Source organism: Scophthalmus maximus, chromosome 21, assembly GCF_022379125.1.
Source record: "Scophthalmus maximus strain ysfricsl-2021 chromosome 21, ASM2237912v1, whole genome shotgun sequence".
NCBI lineage: Eukaryota > Metazoa > Chordata > Actinopteri > Pleuronectiformes > Scophthalmidae > Scophthalmus > Scophthalmus maximus.
The window spans coordinates 14,190,946-14,214,776 of record NC_061535.1 but is presented as its reverse complement, the minus strand read 5'-3'; the positions used below and the strand labels follow the sequence as shown (position 1 = coordinate 14,214,776).

At 47.2% G+C, this 23,831-nt stretch overlaps 1 protein-coding gene across 6 annotated transcripts in view; it reads left to right on the top strand.

The window, feature by feature from the left end:
* drosha (drosha ribonuclease III) overlaps nucleotides 1-23,831 on the top strand; it is a 184,386-nt gene that overhangs the window by 120,299 nt on the left and 40,256 nt on the right. For all 6 annotated transcript variants that reach the window (XM_035618640.2, XM_047329704.1, XM_047329705.1 and 3 more), the window contains 9 exons: nucleotides 526-695; nucleotides 2,086-2,210; nucleotides 4,938-5,037; nucleotides 9,002-9,109; nucleotides 12,491-12,598; nucleotides 19,253-19,391; nucleotides 19,480-19,540; nucleotides 19,866-19,925; nucleotides 22,635-22,734. In XM_035618640.2, the coding sequence (XP_035474533.2) occupies nucleotides 526-695; nucleotides 2,086-2,210; nucleotides 4,938-5,037; nucleotides 9,002-9,109; nucleotides 12,491-12,598; nucleotides 19,253-19,391; nucleotides 19,480-19,540; nucleotides 19,866-19,925; nucleotides 22,635-22,734 (971 nt within the window). The remainder of the gene's footprint in view (nucleotides 1-525; nucleotides 696-2,085; nucleotides 2,211-4,937; nucleotides 5,038-9,001; nucleotides 9,110-12,490; nucleotides 12,599-19,252; nucleotides 19,392-19,479; nucleotides 19,541-19,865; nucleotides 19,926-22,634; nucleotides 22,735-23,831) is intronic.

The following is a 23,831-nucleotide window of genomic DNA, read 5'->3' as shown; positions in this document are numbered from 1 at the left end:
ATGTGAACACACGTAAATGGAGGTCACTCAATTTTGCATGAGTGTCTGTTAAACTGAGTCCGTTTGACTCGGGAGATTACAAATGTGTGTGTGTGAGTATGCTTGGTTTTCTGCCGAATCCCAAAACCCAGACTTGAATGTTAATCGTTGAGCGTGTCGTTGTGTTGTTCACCTGTGTGCGTTTCCTAAACAATAGCCGCTGCAACGCGTCGGCTCCAAAGCTGGAGAGTTGGCGGAGTTAGAGTTTAATTTTTTATGGAAACAAAGACATGAATGTTGATGTTTTGAGCAAGAGAAAGAAAGAAAGAAAGAAAGAAAGCTGGGGAGAAGTCACCGCTCCTGCAGCTATGAAGACTTGTCCTTGTCAATTAGTGTGTGTGTGTGTGTGTGTGTGTGTGTGTGTGTGTGTGTGTGTGTGTGTGTGTGTGTGTGTGTGTGTGTGTGTGTGTGTGTGCGTGTGCGTGCGTGCATGCTGTTTTCTGGTTGTGTAATATAACTGTGTGTGTTCATGACTGTGTGTCTCAGATGGAGGGAAGGAGGTGCTGTCCATGCACCAGGTGCTGCTCTACCTGCTGCGCAGCAGCAAGCCCCTGGTCCCGGAGGAGGAGATCGCCGACATGCTGCAGTGGGAGGAGCTGGAGTGGCAGAAGTACGCCGAGGAGTGCAAGGGCATGATTGTCACCAACCCGGGCATGGTGAGGAAGACCTCCGCTTTGACAGGAAGGGTGGCCCCGTCCGCTGCTTTCAAGGGCGTTTGTCGCCGCCGACCCACGACTGCCTGTGACACCCAGCGACCTTACCTTTTATCCCTCAAGGGCGTTCGCTGTCAGCAACGTCGTCCGAGGACGAAAGCTATTATGTCACAGTGAAGTTGGTTAACCTTCCCTGTCTCGACCCATATTTTTTAAAAACAATCGTACAGTGATTGTGTTGTCGTGGGTAAAAGGTGAAGATGTCGTCGCTAGCTAAAAAGGTTGAACAATGAATATGATTGTATAACCTCTTTGGCTGCGTGGGTGAGTTATTGAGGCAACTGCGCTTCCTGACAGGACTGAATTGTGGCTGTCTTGTTTTTTCCCATGTAGGCGGGTCTTTGTAATATTCTTCCATCCCCCCGACGCAAGTTAAAGATTAGTCTGCCAGTCAAAACCCAGTCTATTAAAAAGGTCACGTACAGGGACTCTACGAAAACAGAACTTTCGTCTTCGTTGTGTTTGTTCGTGGTTAAGTGGCTATTTTTTCATTACCTCCAGTGCGTTGACGCTGATCCAGCTCGCAGTTTCACACACGTTACCAGAATGTGCGGATTCTCAGTCGGTGCCCTCAGATTTGTAAACTGCCCTTGGATCCAGCCATCCACCGTCTGTGAGTTAGAAACACTCAAGTAAATACAACATGTACAATGAGAGAGGGTGAACAACACGATATAGAATCAAATCCCTTAAACCCTTTGTGCAAACAACATGGTTTGCAGGTGAAAAACTATTATTTTTCGATTAAACAATCAGTTGCTTGGTCCATAAAATGGTGAAAAATGTTGATTATGTTTCCCAAAACCCCGAGACGACGTTTTGTTTTGTTCACGCACCAAAAATATTCATTTTAGTGTCACAGAGGAGCAAAGATACAAGAAAATATTCACATTTGAGAAGATTAGATGAAAGAGTTAAGCCTTTTGTTAAAGGTTTAATCGATTATCAAAATAGTTGGCGATTAATTCAGTCGTGGATTATTGATCGATTAACTGTTGCAGCTCTAGATGCAGCGTAACGCAGTGAGAGTAAATCCCGGCATGCTGTGAAGGCAGAATCAAAGTCGCCTCCTCACCTCTGTGCTCTCAAAATCAAAGTTTGTGTGCAGGTGGTGACGATGTCAAGGTAAGCCCCGTCGCAAAAATGCCCGACAGGCTAAACTGTGATTCGGGGTACATGTCGCTTGTCAATCTCTTTCCCTGATAAGAGCGTCAGAAGCCAACTTCACATCCCGACGTCACATTGATCATTGTTGTGCTCTCCGATCCGTGTTTGATCGACGGGTACCTCGTGTGTTGATACTGTAACACGATTCATTTTTTCTTCCCCTTAGAAACCCAGCTCCGTGCGTATCGACCAACTGGACCGGGAGCAGTTCAACCCGGATGTCATCACCTTCCCCATCATCGTTCACTTTGGAATCCGCCCGGCGCAGCTCAGCTACGCCGGAGACCCACAGTAAGATCACGTGCTTGCACACACACACCACACACACACACACACACTCGCGTTAATGTCGACCAGCGATCCGAATAAAGATCTTTCCCCTTATAGCTCCCACCTGCTGCGTTCCCCGGCTCCCTCGGTCCCACCACTCCTTATTCACAGCCTCTCTCCCAGGACGCTGTGACGGCGGAATCCTCCGCGTTGCACACGGGAGGACAAGAATGGCGTATGTCGACGTGAGGGAGGGAGGGAAGTTGGGGAGGGGAGGCGAATAGATGGAAAGGGGAGTTGAGGGATGGGGAAAACGAGTGGCATGACATTTTCACATGCGTCGTCACGGGTCCCAGGTTTCCGCTGGGCACCTCCATCGTGGGAGCTGCTGCGGTTTTATGTCTCGTGAATAGTAATGCCACACACACACACACGCACGCACACACACCGCGGGGCTGCAGGAGGGAATACAGTACTGTGCTGCTGCATAATTAACAGATGCAGTGTATGAGACCATCTTGAGCTGCGGCCTCTCGAGGTGTGTACGGAGTGATGTGACAACACAACACCGCGTCAGGCGCCAATCAAAAGTGTCGTGTCTCTCTCTCTCTCTCTCTCCCTCTCTCTCCTTCTAAATTTAACTTCTGCAAATTTCTTTTGAACTCTGGTCTCGGTCACCACAGTCGGGAGGAAAAATTCTTTCGACGAAGACGCAAAACAAGAGGAAGCTCAGTAGGAAAATCCATTTAGGCAGAAGCTAGTTTTGCTTCCTCCCTCACGACTAATGTCCTCTCTCCCCTGCTGATACATTTTAGCGGCCCGTCCGCCGAGCTCTTTCATCCCGGCGCAGCCCCCGCTGCCGTGTCAAAACTCCTCAAAGCCGCGGACGAAGACAAATTTATGGATGGACTGGGACATAATTAGCCCGACGCAGACACAAGTAGTAGAGAGACCGGCGGAAAGGAAAATCCTACCACTGCTAATGATGCGAATAGCGAGGGGCAGGAGTCGGCGTTGATTGCGGCGGAGGCGGTCTCTTTTGGAGAGGGAGCCTCGGACACAGTGTATTTATTTACTCCGGAGGCTGAAGAAGAGGAAGCCTGGTCGTCTCCCTCCACTCACACTTTGCCCGCTGGACACATTTGTGCTCGGGGCTGCCACTCGATCTTGTGCAGCCGCCATCATGAATGCCGAGGCAAGAATGATGACATGTCAGAGGTCAGCGAATGTAAAGAAAAGGGAGCAGGGACAGAGACTTGACAGCGAAAAGAGGGATGAGAAACATGATGGAGGGAGGGAGGGAGGGAGGGAGGGAGGGATGTGTATCTGGTGTGGAATCACAAAAGAGATGAATTTACGGAACGGGGATGAGACGAAACCCTTTTCAGACGAGCACACAAACGTCCGTCTCATTGAAGAAGTCTCTGTCAGAGTTTGGATGCCGTCTTGACCCAGTTGGAATTGGATGTGGTCACATTCAGGACGTTAAACGCACGGTCTGTTTCTGCATTCTAATAATACTTTAATGGCATTTTTAACGAGGTTATATATTCTATATAGTTTATCTAACACATGAATACATTAATGAGACGATATGTGGATCTCTACAGAGTTAATTAAGACCAGTGAAGGGGGAAGACGGGTGATGTTGATGAAAACCCACAGAGAAAACACTCATTCGACGTCGAAACAAGTTTTAAAATAATGCCACTCGTTGCTCCCGCGACCTGTCGTGTTTGAACGTCTAGCAAACGAAGATTCTGTGTTTAAATTTTTAGAAACTCATGACATCCGGCAGGTAAGATGAAGCAAAGCAACGTTACAGATGTTGTGTATGATGAAAAAGGGCAAGAGACGGGGGAACAGGAGAGGGAGAGAGGATGTGTGCGAAGAGACAGCAAGAGGTAGCATATGCCAACGAAAGCATGTGCGTGGAGAGTTGGCGGCGGCGGCAGCGGCGCTGTTACCCGGGGAGCACACAGTGGATCTGCGGAAAAAGGTCATCGGCGAGGACTGGGGGACGAGGGGGCCTCCCAGACTCTCTCTCTCCCTCTCTCTCTCTCAGGCCGCCTCAGTGCGGAGGTGGTGGTGAGCTGATAATCGGGGCGGTAAAGCCGCTCATTCCCTCGTCTCAGTCTCTAATGAAGTCCCCACTATTAAAGCTCTATAATTCTTCTATTCCACTGCACAACTCCCCTCTCTCTCTCTCTACCCTGCCCCCCCCCCCCACTTTCTCTCCGTCAATGCACCGTCCCAACGCCTCACCCCTCCGTCCCACCGATCATAATTGAATAACTCTGGGTAAATGAGGAGAAAGTCTCCTGAATGGGAGCAGAACGGTCACACTCGGCCCTCAGTGCATCAATCAGGAGGTGTGATTGAAAAGGGAGGAGATGGGGGGAGAGGAGATGGGGGGGGGGGGGGGGGGGGGGGGGGGGTCGCAGTGGCTACATGTCACCTTGCCGATAACTCCCCTGCCTCTTATCAGATGCAAATGAGAGCAAAGACAATGTTTTACAGGAAGTTGAGCATGTGTCAATGTTTGAAACTAAGGTGTGTGAGTGAACCTGTGCTCACGTCTTCAGGTTACCTCACACAAAGCAGCCGACGCACTAACGGCCGCAGGCGACTATTAAATTATGTTGTAATATCAGCCGAGCTGCCGATAAACTATTGATGTGATGCTGCAATTCAGGGGCGATGGACTCACTCCTGCCGACCTGACACCACCTTGTTTTCTCTCGGCAGGTACCAGAAGCTGTGGAAGAGCTACGTCAAACTGCGCCACCTGCTGGCCAACAGCCCCAAGGTCAAGCAGATCGACAAGCAGAAGCTGACGCAGAGAGAGGTGGGTCACGAACGCTCTGATCTTCTCTCTCGCCCGACGACACGCTCGTGTTTTTCTTTTGGAGAGTTCATTTCCAGCAGATGTGAAAAAGGGTACGCTGAAAACACTCCCTCACTCGGTAGTTATGAGCGATTCACAGCCATTGATTTAACTATTACCTTCACTATTATTCCTGCTGTGCGCTCCCTGATTCAAATTTTTCTCGTCTGGGAATTCGCCGCTGGTTGGTGTCAAGTCACTTTCCTCAAAGTAACGAGGATGCTGCCTCACCAAAAACAGGAGACAACACCTCATAAAAGGCAACACTATATTCTGGTTTTGTCGTTTTTTGGGGGGAAAAAACACAGTCATACTTTTACACATTTATTGTTTTGCCACAACAGAGGAATATTTAAGTTTTGCCTCCAGGGCTTCACCTGATTTGCACATCAGTACCAGGTGAGTCAGACGTGCTACATAAACAACACATGATGTGATATTTGATGCTCATCATGTGACCAAAAAGTAGAGTTTTGGTTTTTCCTCAGACACAGTTTATTAATTTCCAGTTCTGATTAAGTCATGAGGTGTCTTTCTTTGTCTTTTTATTTTAGATATGAATATTTACTCTTATTTTGGTCTGGACAGATGGGCGACAAAACAGGAATGTGGCTTAAAACAATATTAAAAGATAAAATAGGATCAGATAATCCTTTATTAGTCACACTATGGGAACATTTTCCATGTTGGAAGGAGGAAGATAAAATAAAAACGTCAGTGACAAATAACTAAACTTGATGTGTAAACACCAGGAAATATAATAAATAGAAGTAATGTATATATTTTAAACCCAATAAATACAGTGGCATGTTCTCATATGAGCACAGAAACAGTTTTCCTCCTCTTCTCATTGTCCGTTAAAAATATAAAATACATTTAAAAGTTTATCTGAAGATAAAAATGAGGCCTCAGCAATTTAACTTGGACAAATCAACGACCGACTATTGTTTAATGAAAATGCGACACTGTCCGTTTTACAGCCCCAGAATGAGACGGCAGGTGACGGTAAATGCTCTCTTGAGTTTGACTGTGAAGGTTAAACCACCACCGGGGACCCAGGATGGAAAAAGGTTTAGGTCTAGTGTGAAGTAATGACTGTGCAGCCGCGGGGAATCCCAGGGGCACAGGTGGCCGCGTGTGGCCTGCCGAGCACGAGCGCTTTGTCCCGCCGCCATATCTCTTCTCCGCGATAACTTCTCCGCAGCAGATACAGCTTCTCCTCTGCCTCCCTGCGTCCGTCCCTCTCTCTCTCTCTCTCTCTCTCTCTCTCTCTCTCTCTCTCTCTCTCTCTCTCTCTCTCTCTCTCTCTTCAGACACCGTCTCCTCCTCCTCCGCTCTGTTTGTGAACCAATAATGAGCAAGAAGAACTCCCGAGCTCAATTAGCTCGTTTCCCAGGTAGCTCGGGCAGAGCTTCTGCGGCTAACAGGCCCTGACAATCCCGCTGTCAGACTGCACTGGAGCAATTAGTGAACCCAAACACATACACACACACACACACACACACACTGGGCCCGTCGGGCTCCTCCGCCGGCATTAGCCACGTCAGTGTCTCTTCGCGGGAGTGGCAGCGTGGCATCGCTTCTTATTTAATGCCGGAGGGAAGCGCCGGAGCTTCTCGGTGTAAACGGTCTGTCACTGACTAAAACACCTGGTTCCCTCTGATCGGCGTTTGGTTCCATAAAGAATCATCCTGTCGCGAGGCGCTTCAAAGGACCCGTCGGCTTCTCAACAGACGGACCTGTTGATACTGACTGAGAGTTCGTCTACTGCGCGTCCACCTCCACCTGCGACCGTGCACCTATTGGACGGTACCAGCTGTCAATCACGCTGTATCCACGCTGCGGTGCTTTATCGTCTATTTGACTGTAAATGGACCTGTATTGAAGAAGACGCCCTCTGCTGGTCAGTGCAGAGAATACAGGATTCAGGCTGCATTGGCTTCATGTTCTGGACCTGGTGGCGTCTGTTTTTAGATAAAGCTTATGCATAAGACAGTTTAGTAAAAAAATGAAATATAGACGAATGTTACTTCATTATCTCGTATCTCTAATTTAAATAAGTATTCAGTCCCGCGTCAGTGCTTTCACAGTGAACTCAGCTCAGTCTCCTCTATAAGCTCGGCGTTGTGTGGATTTGGGGATTTGCTCTGATTCCTCCTCGCAGATTTGTCCGGGCTCGGCCGAGCCGCGTCAGGAGCCTTTCTTGAAAAGATATCGTCAACTCATCCTGCAGATTTTTCCTTGGGTTTTTTAAGTCTGCGCCACTGCCTGAACTCGAGAACTACTCCGTCTTTTCCAAGGATCATTGGTCATGAGGAACGTTGGTCCTTTCTTCAGATGCTGCCGCTTGAACCTGCGTCTCCACGGGAGCTTTTTTAATTTGTTTGGTCCTTGAGTTTCAGCAAACATCAAATCTATGAAAAGGTCGTTCTAGCAAATATACAGAAAGACAACTGAAGATAATAGACTTGTAAGTTAAACAAAAGGAAACGAGGATATTAAAATGCCCAAAATGGAGTATCCCACTTGAGACGCAAGGACAAGCCTTTAACTGTTTTGCTCCTAAAGAGTCTTCATTTTTAATGAGATACAAAAACATGTGATTCTGAAGAGATGTTTTCGGACATGAACACTTGACAATGTCCTTAAGAACAGCCGGATGTGCCAGACGCTCCCAAAAAAATGTACGTAAGCATATTATCCGTCCAACAACAAGTAGTAAACTTAGTCAGCAAGCTCACCAGAAAACATAACTTGAATCATCACGAACATCCACCACGATCTGTGTGTGGAGGTGGCCCGACCTTATCTTTGATCTTTTAGAAAATGTGATGAAGGGGAACCTGCAGTCGAATGCGACAGATGCGTTCTCGTCCGTGAGCGGTCGTTGACTTTCAGACGTTGTCTTTGGCTTTTGACCTGATCCAAAAAAAACCCCACCTCTCAGCAGAAAGGAAGTGATGAAACAAGTCCAATGTGCCGTGACTCGCCTGTTGGACCAGCTCAGACTCTCTCTACCTTCCCTGTCCTGGTTAATTATTCACCTCTCCCACTTCTGTCCATCCCCTGACCCCTGTAGAAAAAGTATTTACATATCATTCACAGTTTCTCTGTGATTACTGCTTTCCATATGCACAGATTTGTTGTGTGTGTGTGTGTGCGTGTGCGTGTTCACTTTGATGCACAGTTCAAAGTAGGATGGCATTATTTATTCATGCCTTTGTTGTTCTTATTTTTTTTCTCTGCGAGTCAAAAAGAAAAATAATTCTTGCCGTTCCATTTTAGGCAGATCACGGTGAACACATACGGGAGTCAGTAGCGTCTCTCCATTGAATGAAACACACACACACACACACACACACACACACACAGTCTGTCAATACGTCTCCTGTCTGGCTTGTTATTCGTAGGACCCTCTTGTCTCAAACTCAACCAGCCCTACTGGATTTCCAGTTATTAGCTGCTAGGGCTGACATGAGGCTGTGTGTTTGTTGGTTGGTGTGTGTGTGTGTCGGTGTGTGTGTGTGTCAGTGTGTAATGATTCCTGCCTCAAGGCTCTTGTGTGGTTGTCTTAATGGGCAGGCAGGTGCCTGGGACTTTGGGCGGTTGGGAGAACCAAGCGTCAGCCGTCCGACACCCAAACCCATCTCCAGCCACCACCACCACTGCCCACAGCCACGCTGACCCCATGGCGGTGCCTCAATTAGCCAGCACCAACAGAGCTGTCACTTCCCCTGCTGTCCACCGCTGCACTGTCGGCTTGTCGCGCCATTGCCGGGTTTCAGTTTGTTGCATGTGCCAGCCTTGTCTGTTGGGGGGGAAAGAAAGGTAGGGTGAGGGCGGGGGGTGGAGTTGTGGAGGATGCGAGCTCGTCCCCGTGGGGCTCCAGCCGATCAATAATTGACTTGGCTGGTTGTTTTGGCAGGAAGCTCTTCAGAAGATCCGCCAGAAGAACACGATGCGCCGCGAGGTGACGGTGGAGCTCAGCAGTCAGGGCTTCTGGAAGACGGGCATCCGCTCCGACGTCTGTCAGGTAACACCCAGCCACTGTACGCACACACACACACACACACGCGCTGCGATACATAACACGTGTATGTGTGTGTGTGTATTCAGATGTTCATGAATGTAAAAAAGTGCAGAGACATAACAGAGGCACACAAACAACAATATTAATATTACTGAAAGCAAGAAACTTAAAAGTGATTTATGATCAGCAGAATTACTCACAATTAGGGTGATTAAAAAAAATATATATATTTTCTTTTCTTTACATGAACCGGTTTTCAAGAGGAATTTAAATGTGCAAATGGATTATTTTCATTATCAGTTAATTATTTGACCACGGCCCGGAAAACAAAAGCCTCAAGTTCTTTTTTCTTTTGTTGGACCAACGGTTCAAAAACCCCCTCAAAATATTTATTTTACAAAGAAAGGAAACAAATCCTCTTTTTTAAGTAGAGTTTAAACATATTTTGAAGATAACGTGCTGAATCCATCGTCGAATAAGCTCTTTACACGATGCAGAAGTGCTTCCCACTCATAAGACCGCAGGCTGTGGTCTGATCTTTCCGAGCGTTGCGTCACTTCACCGTTCAAGTGTCAAAAAATTCTGCGTACGGAAAAGTGGACTCCCGCCGAGCCGTCGGCAGCCGAACCCGCCATTAAGCAAATGTCTCGGCCCTGACAGTTTATTTATAACACAGAGCTGAATGAACCGGGGAAGGTTGTTCTTTTCATTTTATGATCTGCACGTTAGCGGGACACAACGTACGCAGCTTTTAACTGCTCCACGCAGTTTTTAGCATGAGCGGTCCTAATGAGACTCGAACCGTAACCCCCTGAACGTGCCCACTGAAACACGCGGAGAGACATTTGTTCCCCCGGACGTGTGAGTAATGAAATGCACTGGCAGAACTCTTTTTATTTACTGTCTGTTCCAGTATTTTTTCTGCCCGTTACTCAGAAAATAATTGGCATCAGCGTTCTCCCGCCCTGCCTCTGAACACTTCCTCTCTCCCTGTGTGCGGCGAGGGTAGCCCCACAGCTGAAACCCGTGCTCACACTCGCCAGCAGAGGAATGACAAGAAAAAGTTCCAGTTCCTTTGCTGGGAAGAAAAAAAAAAAAGCCCCAAGACCTCTCCCACAGCGAAGGTCTAGCGAAGAAGGGACGGATCCATAATTGCCGCCCAATTATATTTGCTTCAAGCTGCAAACCGCCGCGACTAATTGGCTCATGAATAATTTCACTTTGACGAAACTCTCGGCGCAACATGTGACACAGACGGGAGATAACGGCAAAACTGACCTATAGTTTCTTGATTCTGAGAGAAGAAGGAGCCCCCCCCCCGTTACCGACATGGTTCTGCTACACCGAGGTGGGGGAGATTGATTTATTTATCAGTGTTTTCTTTTCTAATTTTATGTTTTTAATTTTTTCTACTTCCAATTCCCTCTAATTTGTTTACGTTGTGTCCCAAACTTTTCAAAGGAAATGCAGCTTGTTCCTTCTTATGTCACAGAGAAAAATCAGTGTGTGCGGGTCTTTATTTAGTTGTCATCACTTACTATATACATGAATCTACCTCTATATATATATATATATATATATATATATATATCTCTCTCTCTCTCTCTCTCTCTCTCTCTCTCTCTCTCTCTCTCTCTCTCTCTCTCTCTCACATAACACGAGCCAGAGCCTGGAGGAAATGCAATTATCTAAATGTGTATTGGGGGCAGGTACTGTAGGTAAGGATGTAGGTAATAGATTGAAATCTCAAATTTGAATTGCTTTTGCTTTTAATACATGTTCATTGCTCAACGTGTTGCCCCGTGACACAGTAAAAGCACTGGAAGCGTTTCAGCCTCATGATGACATCATCTACAGTATGTCGCACGAGATACAGTGAACATGAGGATAAATTTAACAAGATTTTCCGGTTCATTTTAATCATCTATTACACAAGAAAGGAAAAAGAAAATATGGATGTGACTAAACTCGGGGAAGCAAGTGGTCGATAACGACAAATTGATGATGTAGTGAGTTGAGGTTCAGTTTTGAAATGGAGCTGCAACAGTTAGTCGTTTTGTAATCGTTTAGTAATATTTTGATAATCGATTATTCGGTTCAAGTAATTTTTATGAAGAAAAAAAAAATCTCTGATTTCAGCTTCTTAAATGTGAATATGTTCTGGTTTCTTTGCTCCTCTGTGACAGTAAACTGAATATCTTTGGTGTTTGGACAAAACAAAACATCATCTTGAGGGTTTGGGAACTTTTTTCAGCATTTTATGGGCCAAATAACTATCGACAGATTAATCGATAATAGAAATAATCCTTAGTTGCAGCCCTAGTTTGAAATCCACCATTGTAATATTTCAGCCTGTGTGAAAATAGTCGCTGGAAACCGCTGATCCGGTTGGACGGCGTCCAAACATCATCGGTGACAGTAAATTAGAAATTTCCCACCTTTTAATTACTGGAGTATCAAGTCCACACACACACACACACACACACACACACACACACACACACACACACACACACACACACGTACGTTCAGTCACTCAGGCGGAGTCATCAGAGCAGGGTCAGGAGCTGTGGACACGACCGGGGGCCCCGGCTTTTGTTAATTGGCTGCTTTACAAGGCCCGGGGAGTGTGTTACCGCGGCCCCTGTGACAGCCCCGGGGCGACGTGGCAGCGCTCGCTCGTAGCTTCAGGGCCCCTCGCGCTCCGCCCCTCCCCTCCCCCCTCCCCGGCAGCACTAATTAAAACATCGCACGGCTCCCTCTTCCTCTCATGCGGTGGCACGGGGGTTAATGTGTTGTACACCAGCCTTTTGCTACAGTTCGTCCGCCCGCCGCCTTGATAAACCCTCCGCTAATGATTCTGTAGATTGGCTCTCCGACTGTCACGCTCGTTTGCTGACCACTCGCTGTTTGTCCTCTCTCTCTCTCTCGCCTTCCTTCTCACATTCCCTCTCCCTTCTCCCCTCCTTCACTTTGTTGCACTCCAACTTTTTTTCCTTTGCTATAACACACGAGGGTCCCCGGGGAGGGCTGGGGGGCTGCCGGTGTTTGTCCGAGTGTAAGTGTGTCAACATGTCGGAATAGGCTTTGATCCGACCCGTCCACTCTGACGTGTGGATTCTCCCCTCGTCTCGTGTCATTCCCCCTCTCACAGTGCAGCGATTGGCTTTTTGATTATTTCATCTCTCTGTTGCAGACGACACTTAATAAATAATGACCGGCTGATTGATTTCTCCCTCGCTCTCTTTCTCTCAATCTCCTCATGTCTCTTTCTCTCATAACGTGCTCCCCCTCACTCCTGATTCCTTTCTCTTTCTTACTTTCTGTCTTGTTCTTTTTCTTTGTGTCTTACCTCTGGTTGTCTGTCCTCTCCGTCCTCCGCAGCACGCCATGATGCTGCCGGTCCTCACACATCACATCCGCTACCACCAGTGCCTGATGCACCTGGACGCGCTCATTGGCTACGTCTTCAAGGAACGCTGCCTCCTTCAGGTAAGACGCGGTCATGACAACTTTTCTTACCTCCAAAAGTAACGCCCGACAGATAATGGAATATATCGGCCGATGTTAGCCGTATTGGACATATTGGTATCGGCGCTTATTTTTATCGATATAATTTTTTTTTATTTTACGGTATAAATGATGGAGACAATACTTTGTCTTTTTATATATATACAGTATATATTATTATATATCGATTCACAGGTTGTAAAAGAGGTGGTAAAAACAACTATAAAATTTTGATGTTATTATTCGTATTATAATATTTGTAGTGCCTGAAACCTGTATTCTCTGGAATGACCAGCAGAGTGCAACTCACTGGTTGCAAAAATAAGTAATTTACCTAAAGAAGTCTACAAGAAAATGACTTCTATACTTCTGGCTTCATTTATAACGTCTGCACAGTTGTGAATGTTGTGAATCAGGCCAATGTTTCAGTATCAAAATTGTACTCCCTTATATCGATATCAGCATCGGCCCTCAAACAATCCATACCGTTTGAGCTCTTCTCCAAAGCGATGAGACTCTTTAGCTGCATCATTTAAATCCTGAAGTAGTTATGTAGACAGTGGAAGTCTCATCCACGTGGTTCTTTTGGGCAGGGTGCAGACTACATATGTTTTTTCGTTTTTATTTTAAATAAGCATTTTGTTCCGGTGCTTCCTGCGCACAGAGATCCAGGGAGGCAGCATTTCCCTCATTACCCTTTCCCGCTCCGCCTCTGCAGGGATTGTTCAGGTAGAAACGGGGCCTCAGAAGTCAGCTGAGGTTAAACCACACACACACACACACACACACACACACACACACACACACACACACACACACACACACGCCGGCCTGAGTCACATCTTCTCCGTGGCGAGTGAGCAGCCTGGGTTTCAGTGACAGAAACCAGGACAACAACAGCAGCAGCAGCAGCAGCAGCTGCAGCCTCCACCAGCACTCGCTCCCTCGTCAGCCTCGCTGCCTCGAGCCGTGTGCTCTTGGAGAGCGAAGCTCCACGGCCGCCTCCGGCGATATCGAAGAGCTGTCATAACCTGATACATTAGAAATCAATGTGCTGTAGCCTATACATAGTTAAAAGGGGAAAGGATGCATTAAGATTCGCTCAAGGCTGTTTGTGTGTGTGTGTGTGGGGGGGGGGGGGGGGGGGTGTTCATGTATCGATCACGATTGGCCTTTTGCTCATCGGTATAATGACGACCTGTCGTTACGACGAGTCCTGAAAAGAGAAACGCTGACCGGCTGCTAAGCGGCCGACGAACATGTGGCCCCTTTCTCGCTGAGGAGACGACGCCCGTTTGAGTTTGACATCTCTGTCTCTCTCCGGGACAAGTTAATGGATTTATCTCTCCCTCCCTCCCTCCTCTCTTTTCTCTCTTGGTCCCTGCATCTTCCAAAAGAAAAGAAAGAGACAGACAGACAAACAAACAAACAAACAAAAAAAAGAAATACAGAGTCAGTTTGATGGTGACAGCTCGCACACACGCCTCTGCAAGTGTGTGTTGCCTGTGTGTGTGTGTCTGCATCGCAACTGAAGTGTTGATGCCATGACATCGCTGTGTGTGTGTGTGTGTGTGTGTGTGTGTGTGTGTGCGTGCGTGTGCGTGCGTGCGTGCGTGCGTGCGTATGGACATGTCTGTCAGCAGTTCACCTCTACTGGGACTGATATTGCCAAAGTTAGGGAGCCATCAGTGCTGGGCTTATAGCACCTTCCTCAACCACTGTGCACGCACGCGCACACACACATACATACTTCCCGCCCACATCAGTTTGGACAGCGCCAGTAGTCAGACCACACCCCAAATTCTATGTACTTCCTGTTGCAAAAAAAAAACAGCCAATATGGCGCTGGTCAAAATGTGAGGCTTCAGAACGGTCGACGTCACCGTGGATTGATACTTGGACTCTGGAGCTTTATAATTATATCAATAAAACCTGGAGAAACCGGGGCAGGTCCAGCTCTGGGAAGAGTCGCTCCTTTTTAACGACTTTCCCACGATGATCGACGTTTGGCAAAGCGCAGGAATATTAATGAGCATTGGTCGAGGATTGGCCATGGCCCGGAGATCAAGATGGTCGCCTCAATGCAACTGCATAATATATACGCTCGTGTCAAATGTATTGACATCGTCCTGGTGAAAGCTGGAAACTCTTAAAGAAGATTTTTTTAGTGAGAGACGAGACATGGGTGGTCATTCTTGGTTTGGAACTTGAATTGGTATTTCAGAATGGGAATCTTTGTTCTCTCTATGAAGAGTAATGAGCCATACTCCCATTGAAGGAGTGATCATTTATCCCCCCCCCCCTTTTTTTCCCACATATTTCCTTAGAAGAGATGAAAGCAGCTTGATCATGTGGGGAAACCAAGAGGGCCGGGGCGGGTCCGTACAGAACCAGCGCTTGTCTCCAGCTCGTTCTCTGTAATGTTTTAATGAAAGCATGAATCAAAAAAAAACTGCGCCGAGTACATGTGTCGTAAATTTATAATCACTTGTCAGTATAACGCCACGAGAACATCATTTGATTCTCTGCGCAGCGCGCGGACCCTGGCATGAGGGAACTGACAAAAAAAAAATAAAAAAACAGGCTGAGAGAGCGAGGGCGCTTCCCCCCGCCCCGCCCCGCCCGGGCACCAGTCGAGCAGCGGCCCTTTGAAGCTCCTCTTCTGAGAGCCTCCCTGTGAAACATTTAACATTTAAAACTTCGGGGGCGGGGTTGGGGTTTCGGAGAGACATGTGTTCGCGGTCGCCACATGCTCCCGCATCCCCCCCCGCCATTCCACCAGAACCCCTCGTAATCCTACCCACCCCCTATTGTTTTAGCCCCGTTCCTCACTTTTGCCCCATGCTGGCAGAGCGAGAGGCATCACGGAGGATCTCAATAATTCAACCGTACAAGTCCTCGGCCCCCGGCTCTTGATATCGCATGCTTTTGTTTTGAGTGCCCTCACGAATGCGGCCGTGACTCCGTAATACTTGAGCCTTTTTTATTATTTGTTTTGTTATTCGTGGCGGTGCACGCCCAGCCCCTGTGATCGAGGTGCTGGCCTGAATACCATTTCACAGGCTTTGAATATCTTCTCGAGTGAATATTTCAATGTCACTCATTACAAGATAATTCTGCACATCATGAAACAATGCGAGGCATCCTCGTCTGCGAGGCTTCGTATCAGGCACGCCGCCCGTATTTATCATATAGGCCGTACAGTTGTGACACATCAGCTAATTCAACTGAAATTACAACATCAGATGAAATCATTGATGCCCGCCACGGACTCATCAGCAAACTGAAACTCTACCCGGCATCAGAGGGTCGCAGCTTGAGCTGGATTTATACCTAACAACGATCCCGGCGCAGGTTTTCTTGATTTACAACTCAGCGTCGGGTTTCACCAGATGATTGCTCCGCTGCGACGGCAAATGGACGACTTGCATGTGGTCAGGCTGCATAATCATGTTCCCCCACAATGAGCGTGTTCTGTGATTTATCGTGATGAACGGCGGTTACCTCCTAGAAGTCTCCACATGGTTTTGTCTGTTGCCGCCACAACCGCCACAAGGATTGTATACAAGTAAGTTGCCATCTAAGTCCATTCCCTCTGTTGTTTTTACCCCTAAATACCGATTCACTACTACATACTGTACAGTGTAAACCACACTATATTAAATTATGACATTGTTGTGTTTGCCCATTAGTTTTCAGGAGCCACACTGTTTCCAGTGAAGCCTCTCTCTCTCTCTGCTGAGCGACAACGTTCATTCCTGTTTATCCAAAAGGAATTTGGGCGCCGGCCCTGCGCGATCGCTCAATCCAAATCCCTGCGATACTTCGCGCGGCCGTTATGTCGACGGGAACAGTTGCTTGGTCGTCAATCCTCACCCCAGACTCGGCTCTGAAAAAAGCCAATGCTGTTGTAGGATGTCGTCCTTAACCGTGAAGGACCTGCAGTGTTTACAAGCGCAACCTGAATTTCTTTCGCTTGATACGTCCTCCGTTCGAGCACCAAACCAACCGTCTGTAGCTGGGGCGGTGCAGTAGGCAGTCATCGACTTGTGTCTGACATCGCACAATGGGGGGAGTTGAAATTGGAAGCTGACGCGGTTGTTTGTTGTTTTTATTTATATTTTTTTATTGAAGTGTCAACGCGGCGCTGAGAATTGCTCGATTTCTGCTCTTGTCATGTCAAATAACTGGCTCCTTTCCTGTTTCTTTTTAAATACAGGAAAGAAAAAAAATCCTACAACTGCTGTTGGAATTGTCGTCTCTGTGTTCAAGGCTACAGAGCTGACGGCCTCTTGAGCAACTATAAATATTGAAACCTCTCCGTTAACGTTTTACATATATATCTCATTGGAGCTTGAAATTGATTTGAAGTTGGCTGAAAGGAGACAAGCATTTTGAAAAGCAAACCCTGAGGGGGGAGAGTAGATGGATTTCTGTTTTTTTTGGGCTGAGATTAACATTCTCATAATGTAAGATTGATAAAGGCTTGACGTATCCCACTAAGCCCCTATCTTTCTCTTTCTTCTTCTTCTTCTTCTCCTTCCCTCAGCGAGTTTTGAGTTCCGCCGCAGACGTCTTTCGAGGCACCAGCAGTTTTTCTTTTCAAACAAGAGCTGCGTGTTGACTCGTACACGACGGTCGCTTCAGGGTCGCTTTACCTTAAACTCCCACTTTGGGCAGGTTTGAAAGTTTTGACTCATTAATTTTCACTCAACTTTCCGGATGACAGCGGGGCACTGAGGGACTCTCTTGCTCTCTCCGCGTCTTAGCGGCTCCTTCGCCTCTTTTCCTTCCAGCGATGGCTGATCCGAAATTCAGGGGATGATTCGCTCTGACCAGTTTTACAGTTCGTAATTAGTCATTAGCCCAAAAGAGGGAAATGGATCGGTCCCAGTGGACGTGTTTTTCACAGAGTGATGTCTAAATGCCTTTGTGACCAGTAGCTGGTACGTACGTGGGCTGCGTCTACCTTCACTTCACATTGATCGGTTTGTAGACGGCCGCTGGTGTATTGTCAATTCCATGAGTAGAAGTCTTTCCCTTTCAATGGAGAAAATGTATGAGGAAACACTGCACCGCTTGGGACGCGGCCAATAAACGCCCTCGTCGTTCAAGCGTTATGTCGTCGGAGGCGAGAAGAACTTTGTTTCCCCATGTGGTACCACGCCTAATCTTTACTTCTCTTGTGTCCTCTATATATTTTGATGCTGTCTGAACTTCCAGCACTCGGTCCGAAAGTCCGAGCTGTCGCCAAAAAAAGAGTGTCTTCGCACTGCAAACGAAAAAACAAACCACGATTCACTTCGTTCCAGACGGCGGTCGCCTATTTCGGTTCGTCAGTCTGGACGATGGTCCGATGCGTCTGTCACACCTGAACGTCCTGATGAAAAAAGGCCTCGTTGTTTGTCTAAAAGCCGTCTGTCGCATTACGACGACTACATCTGAATAACCCTGAAGGTGGAGGTAACTTAGACTGATAAATAAATTGCCTTGTTTTTGTTCCAGATAATGAGACACATTCTCCTCATTGCTGCTCTGATTCTTAAGGCTGGAAAGCAGATGTGCAGAGGTGGAATAAAAGACTCAAAATTAAAGAAAAGAAAAGATTTAGAAGTTTTGAAAGTTTAAAAAAAACAAATTCAAGTCTACAATTGATGATAAATCGTGTTATTTTTTTCCGAATTTTACATTTTTCAAATTGGTGACGAGCTGCGGTTCGAGCGACCCTCGAAGGGAGCCGCTCTCAAATGAAATCCTCGGCTCCTCGCCACACCGCGAGGCCGAGTCGAGACGCGAAGTGGGTGCCAACGTTTAAATTGTCGAATTCAGAAAGTTACACGAGCGGTCGGACACAGGCCTCCCTCAATCCTGATGTCAGAAGGGTGTGGAGGAGGAAGAGGTGGGGATTTAATTTCCTCGAAGCTAATGGACCGTCCTACGAGCGGTGCAGCAGCAGCAGCAGCAGCAGCAGCAGCAGCAGTCACCCACTGGCCGCCTGACAGGGCCCCTTCAGATCTGCTGTCTTGGAAGTGTTACTGTGGTGCATTTGTGTTCTACAGAATTGGGCAAAGTCCCTAATTTCTCTCCACCATTTTGCCATCTGTGTCTGTCAGTCCCCACACATGGCTCTGGTGTTCCGCACAGTGCAATAGCTTCTTCAATTCTGCTAAAACAAAGAGAAAAGTCGACAAGGCAGCGGGGCGCACAATAACTCACAGAGCATTTTACGAACGGCTTCTGTGGGGGGGGGGGGGGGGGTTGAACGTTGAACTGCGACAGATCGTTACAGATGACATATTTTTTCTCCCCCCGTTTGAAAATGATCTGACGTTGTGAATAAAACGCGTTGGTGTTTCATCCGCTCTAGAAAATAACTGCTCTCATTCATCCAGACTTTTAACTCTGGAGGCCCGTGTTTGACAGAAACGACGTCAGAGTGTGTGTGTGTGTGTGTGTGTGTGTGTGTGTGTGTGTGTGTGTGTGTGTGTGTGTGTGTGTGTGTGTGTGTGTGTGTGTGTGGACGTACAGTTTATTTAGACTCCATTTCCTCACAGGTGAAGTTCCTGGAAAGGTTGGTTGGGTTTCTTTTGTAGTTGAAAAGTGATGAATTGCTCCCGTTCCCCCTCTCTCCTCCAGCTGGCCATGACTCACCCCAGTCATCACCTCAACTTCGGCATGAATCCCGATCACGCCCGCAACTCGCTCTCCAACTGCGGGATCCGCCAGCCCAAGTACGGCGACAGGAAGGTCCATCACATGTACATGAGGAAGAAGGGTGCGTGATGATAAGTCCCAATTATCTTCCCGTCTTGTATTTTTTTTTTACCATATCCAACCTGTGTTTTTTCCTTTTTCTTTTTCAGGAATCAACACACTGATTAACATCATGTCTCGTCTGGGACAGGACGACCCCTCCCCGTCCAGGTAAGGCCGCCCCCACAGGGGCCCACATATCTACTCACGCTATCGCTGACCACGGGAGCAAATCAAAGGGGACGATCCTCGTGATTAATACGCCCGGCAGGCCCGCTGACAGGAAAATTAACTTCAACTGTGAGAGGAGGGGGGAGATCTCGGGGGGGAAATGAAACGAGCTAATTTTGAGGGCAAAGCGAACTGCTTATTATTGAATGGGAGCCGCTGCTATTCTCACAGCGGCTGATGAGATGAGTGTGTGTGTGTGTGTGTTTGTCTAAAGTTCTTGCTACTTCCTTCCAACTGCCCGTCTCCCCCTCTCCTCCCCCCCAAGGATCAATCACAACGAGAGACTGGAGTTCCTGGGCGATGCCGTTGTGGAGTTCCTCACCAGGTGAGAAAGCGATTGGCGCACCCTTGATAGACACGGCCGCTAATGGAAGCCGACTACAACACCCGTCAGCCCTTTCTCCATTTCTTATCCCCCCCTCTCACGTTGTCCACATCTATCCATGTCTTGTCACAACCACGCTCTTCTTCTCCATATCTCTGGACTCATTCAAGACAGTGATTTACTCGTAATTGGAAGTGGGATGTAATTTTTCTCCCTCCCCTATTCCCCCTTTTCTAACGGCCTGAAAATTCTCCATGACAACTTGCAATTAGCTGTCCAGAGTTGCCGTCGTCTGGAATGCTGACTGTGTTATTGACTCCCCAGGTGAGAGCGAACGCTGGCTGCTGCTGCTGCTGCTGCTGCTGCTGCTGCTGCTGCTGCTTCGGCCCGGCACTTACCTAAGCACAGTGCTAATTATTTTGTAGCTATTATTAATCGCGCGCGCACACACTCACACACTCACACACTCACACACACACACACACAGTACCTGGTAGCTGCCCACCAACCCAGTGCACCTCTAAGTGGATATTACCGCGAGAGAAAATATAAGAAAAGGAGGCTTTTCAGTCTTTTCCTCGACACTAAGGTTGCAAAAAAAAGGAAGAACGGGCGTAACTTCTGCTACCAAAATGTAATTTGTAACCATCGATGCTAACACTTCCACAACAGTGAACATTCAGGAGCGGGATTAAACCTTAATAGGAGCCGACACACTGGCACACAGGACACTGCTCCTCCGCTCCTCGGCGTTACAGAGAAGGTGGTAAGCCTCCGTTTTCCTCCGGATATCTCTGGGCATGTTTTTGCCACTTTCCCCATCGTCTTCCTCCTCCTCCTCCTCCTCCTCTGATTGTTAGCGTCGGACCAGACATGCTTGGCCTCCGCTCTGGCCCTTCTGAATTATTTATCAGCCTCTTGTCCAGTTAAATGGCTACAGCAGGATCCGGCCCAACTGCCTTGAGCAACGCCAGTGCACACACACTTCCCCTCAGAGGCTGATCTGTGTTTCTGCCGTCTGCTCCCAACACAGGGAGTTCGTGTTGAGCACAGAAAATATGTGCAATATATGTTCCCACTTCTGAGGGGGGAAAGAAGTAGATATTTCATCAGGAGTAATGATGATTAAAGATAAAGTATGGCGAGTGCAACATCACTTCTGTTTTTGGAGTTTTTTTGGTCCATAAAATTTAAGAATCGCCACTGCCGAGGTCGAAGCACATGAAAAATTGATCACAGGCGAGTGTCTTTGAGTGTTTAATGTTCTTCACTGAATGACCCTGTGATGTCTGCGGGGGGTCAGCGGGGGCAGTAGTTCACTGCGTCGTTAAAGAAACAATAAAAAAAGGAAAAAGTTATATCCCAGAAGAATGTCCTACTCTGCGTCGGATTAATAAACTCGGGTACGAACAGGATGTTTTTGTTTTCTGTACCTGCACCTGTTGGCGTGACTGACGTGTTTTTAGAGTCTCTGCTCTAATTATTTGTCCTTACACTAAGTGGGTTTTTATTAATTCCAAGTGCGTTGTTTCCCCACACTAAGATCACAATACCCTGACAAATGGACCTCTGGTGAATTTTGGAAGAACAAAAAAAAAAAGCGGCCACCTGCTTTTCCCCTTCCCTGTGCATCGATTAGTAACGACTGAATTAAGTGGGCCTGTTTTAATTCAAATGAAATCAAATGACACGCGGCGGTTAGGGAGACGCTGCTGGACCGTAATGAAAATGGAACCCGCTCTCCCGGAACCCAGCTGTGGAACCACTGAAGCGTCCCCCCCACCCGCCCCGCAAATCCATTTCTGGGCTCCGACTCCGGTACGGACCAGGGAAAGGCTGGAAATCCCTGGAAAAATGAATCAAGTGCTCTTGAGAAAAAATGGGATGAGGGAGAGTGACACAAATGTTCGCTTTAGTTTAAGTGGGTTTCTTTGATGCTGCTTTTTTTTTTTGAAAACTCCTCCTCAGACAAGAAATTAAGCTACAGGAACAATATTTTCCAAAGTGTCGACAAGAAAGAAATGAATCTCCCACTAAAGGATTCTATTTGCCGTAGTGACACTTCCAGTACAAAGATCTTCCTCCTATTTTCTCAAATACAGTCACCATCTTAAAATCTCTGTCAGGATTAAAAATATTATAGTAAATATGGTGACTATATAGAAAAATAGTTTACAAAAGTAAATCCCACTAGGTTACATATATATATATATATATATATATATATATATATATATATATATATATACACACGACAATGTAAACATGGGTAGAATACATAAGATCACAATACTTTTTAATATTTATGACGGCTATTAAAGGTGCCTCTGTCTAATTATCTGTTAATCAAGGGAAAGAAACAAGATGGACACACACACACACACACACACACACACTTTCAACAGGATGCATAAAGGAACTGGTAAGACTCATGATGGATGAATATGAATCACAGAAAAGGCTATTATCAAAGTCTTTATTTGAAACCTTTAGGGGCCTTTAGAGTGTTTAATGTGACGCAGCTCAGACTTCATCTCTCCCTCTAAATACCTCCACGCCCTCGTATCTAAGGTTTGAGGGGGTTGCTCTCTTTTCAAACTTTCCTGTTCTTTTCCCATATTTTTTTGGGTCCCCCCAAAAAAGCCCCCAAAGATGAAACCTGCCGATCTCTAATCTGTTTCTCATTTCTCTCTCTCTTTCTTTCCACAGTGTCCACCTGTACTACCTGTTCCCATGCTTAGAGGAGGGAGGCCTGGCCACGTACAGAACGGCCATCGTGCAGAACCAGCACCTAGCCATGCTTGCCAAGGTAACTAGCCCCCCTCCCCACCCCACACTCCTCCTCCTCTGCTGGTCAAAGGTCACGCGAACTGACAGGAGAACGTGTTTGAGACGTGCGTATTGTTTTCAGTCTGGCTGTTAGGACTTAGCTTCTTTCTAAGGGGGCACTGGGGAGAAGTGAAATCTTGCCTTGCTGCCATTTTTTTTTGCCCCCTTCAGGTTTGTAATTGGAGATAAAAGGTTGTTGTTTTGGAGGACTAGTCTAGTGCAGCCGGGGGTCCCAGTGGGGCCCCTAGAGGTCTTCATGAAACACTCTCCAGTTCCTGTTATCACCGGGCCCCCTTGCTCGCTCCCCCCTCCCCGCCACCCTCTCTCTCTCTCTCGCTGGCAGTGTTGTAGTGCGGGCACTGCACTCACTGGCACGTTTGTAAAGAACACAACAATAATCGTCCCGTGATGTGAAGAAAGCAATTAAAAACTTCAATCTTTCATGTCGCTCCCCGCTGAATACAAAGATGCAGCCGCCCGAATCTGCATTAGTGCCGTGCAGCAGTTTGGGCTTGTTTCAATTTGCCGCTCGCGGTAAAGTGAGTGTGATACAGTGTTGGACGGTTTGCCAAGTTGTTTACCGGGGCCTCCTCTAAAGCCGTCTGCTCGAGAAAACACTCGCAATTATCTTTCAAAAATATATATATATCTTCGGCGAGCGACGGCACAATCCCACCACTTCACTCGGGAAGGCTTAAAAGTCAGGACGGGTTCCCTCTGAGTTTGGAGTATTTATGAATTGAGATTTTAATTGTGTGTATGTGTGTGTGCGATCGCGGGAGGTGGGATACCACCGACGGTAAGCAGCCGTAATTAAATAGCACCCTGACTGTTTTTTTGGTGGGTAATCGTCTGTGGTGCGCTGCCAGCGGAGTGGAGTCGGGCTGATTTTGACTTTGGCTCAGAGGAAACAGTTGGAGAAAGTTTGACCGACCCACAGTCCCACACATGAGACACTGTATTCACACGGACATTATCACGTTTACTTCTTTATTCTCAAACCTATAACTATAACTCAGTGTAACTAGTTCCCCTGAGAGTTTGGTGCCGGAGCAGCTCGGTCAGAGTCTCTCTTTC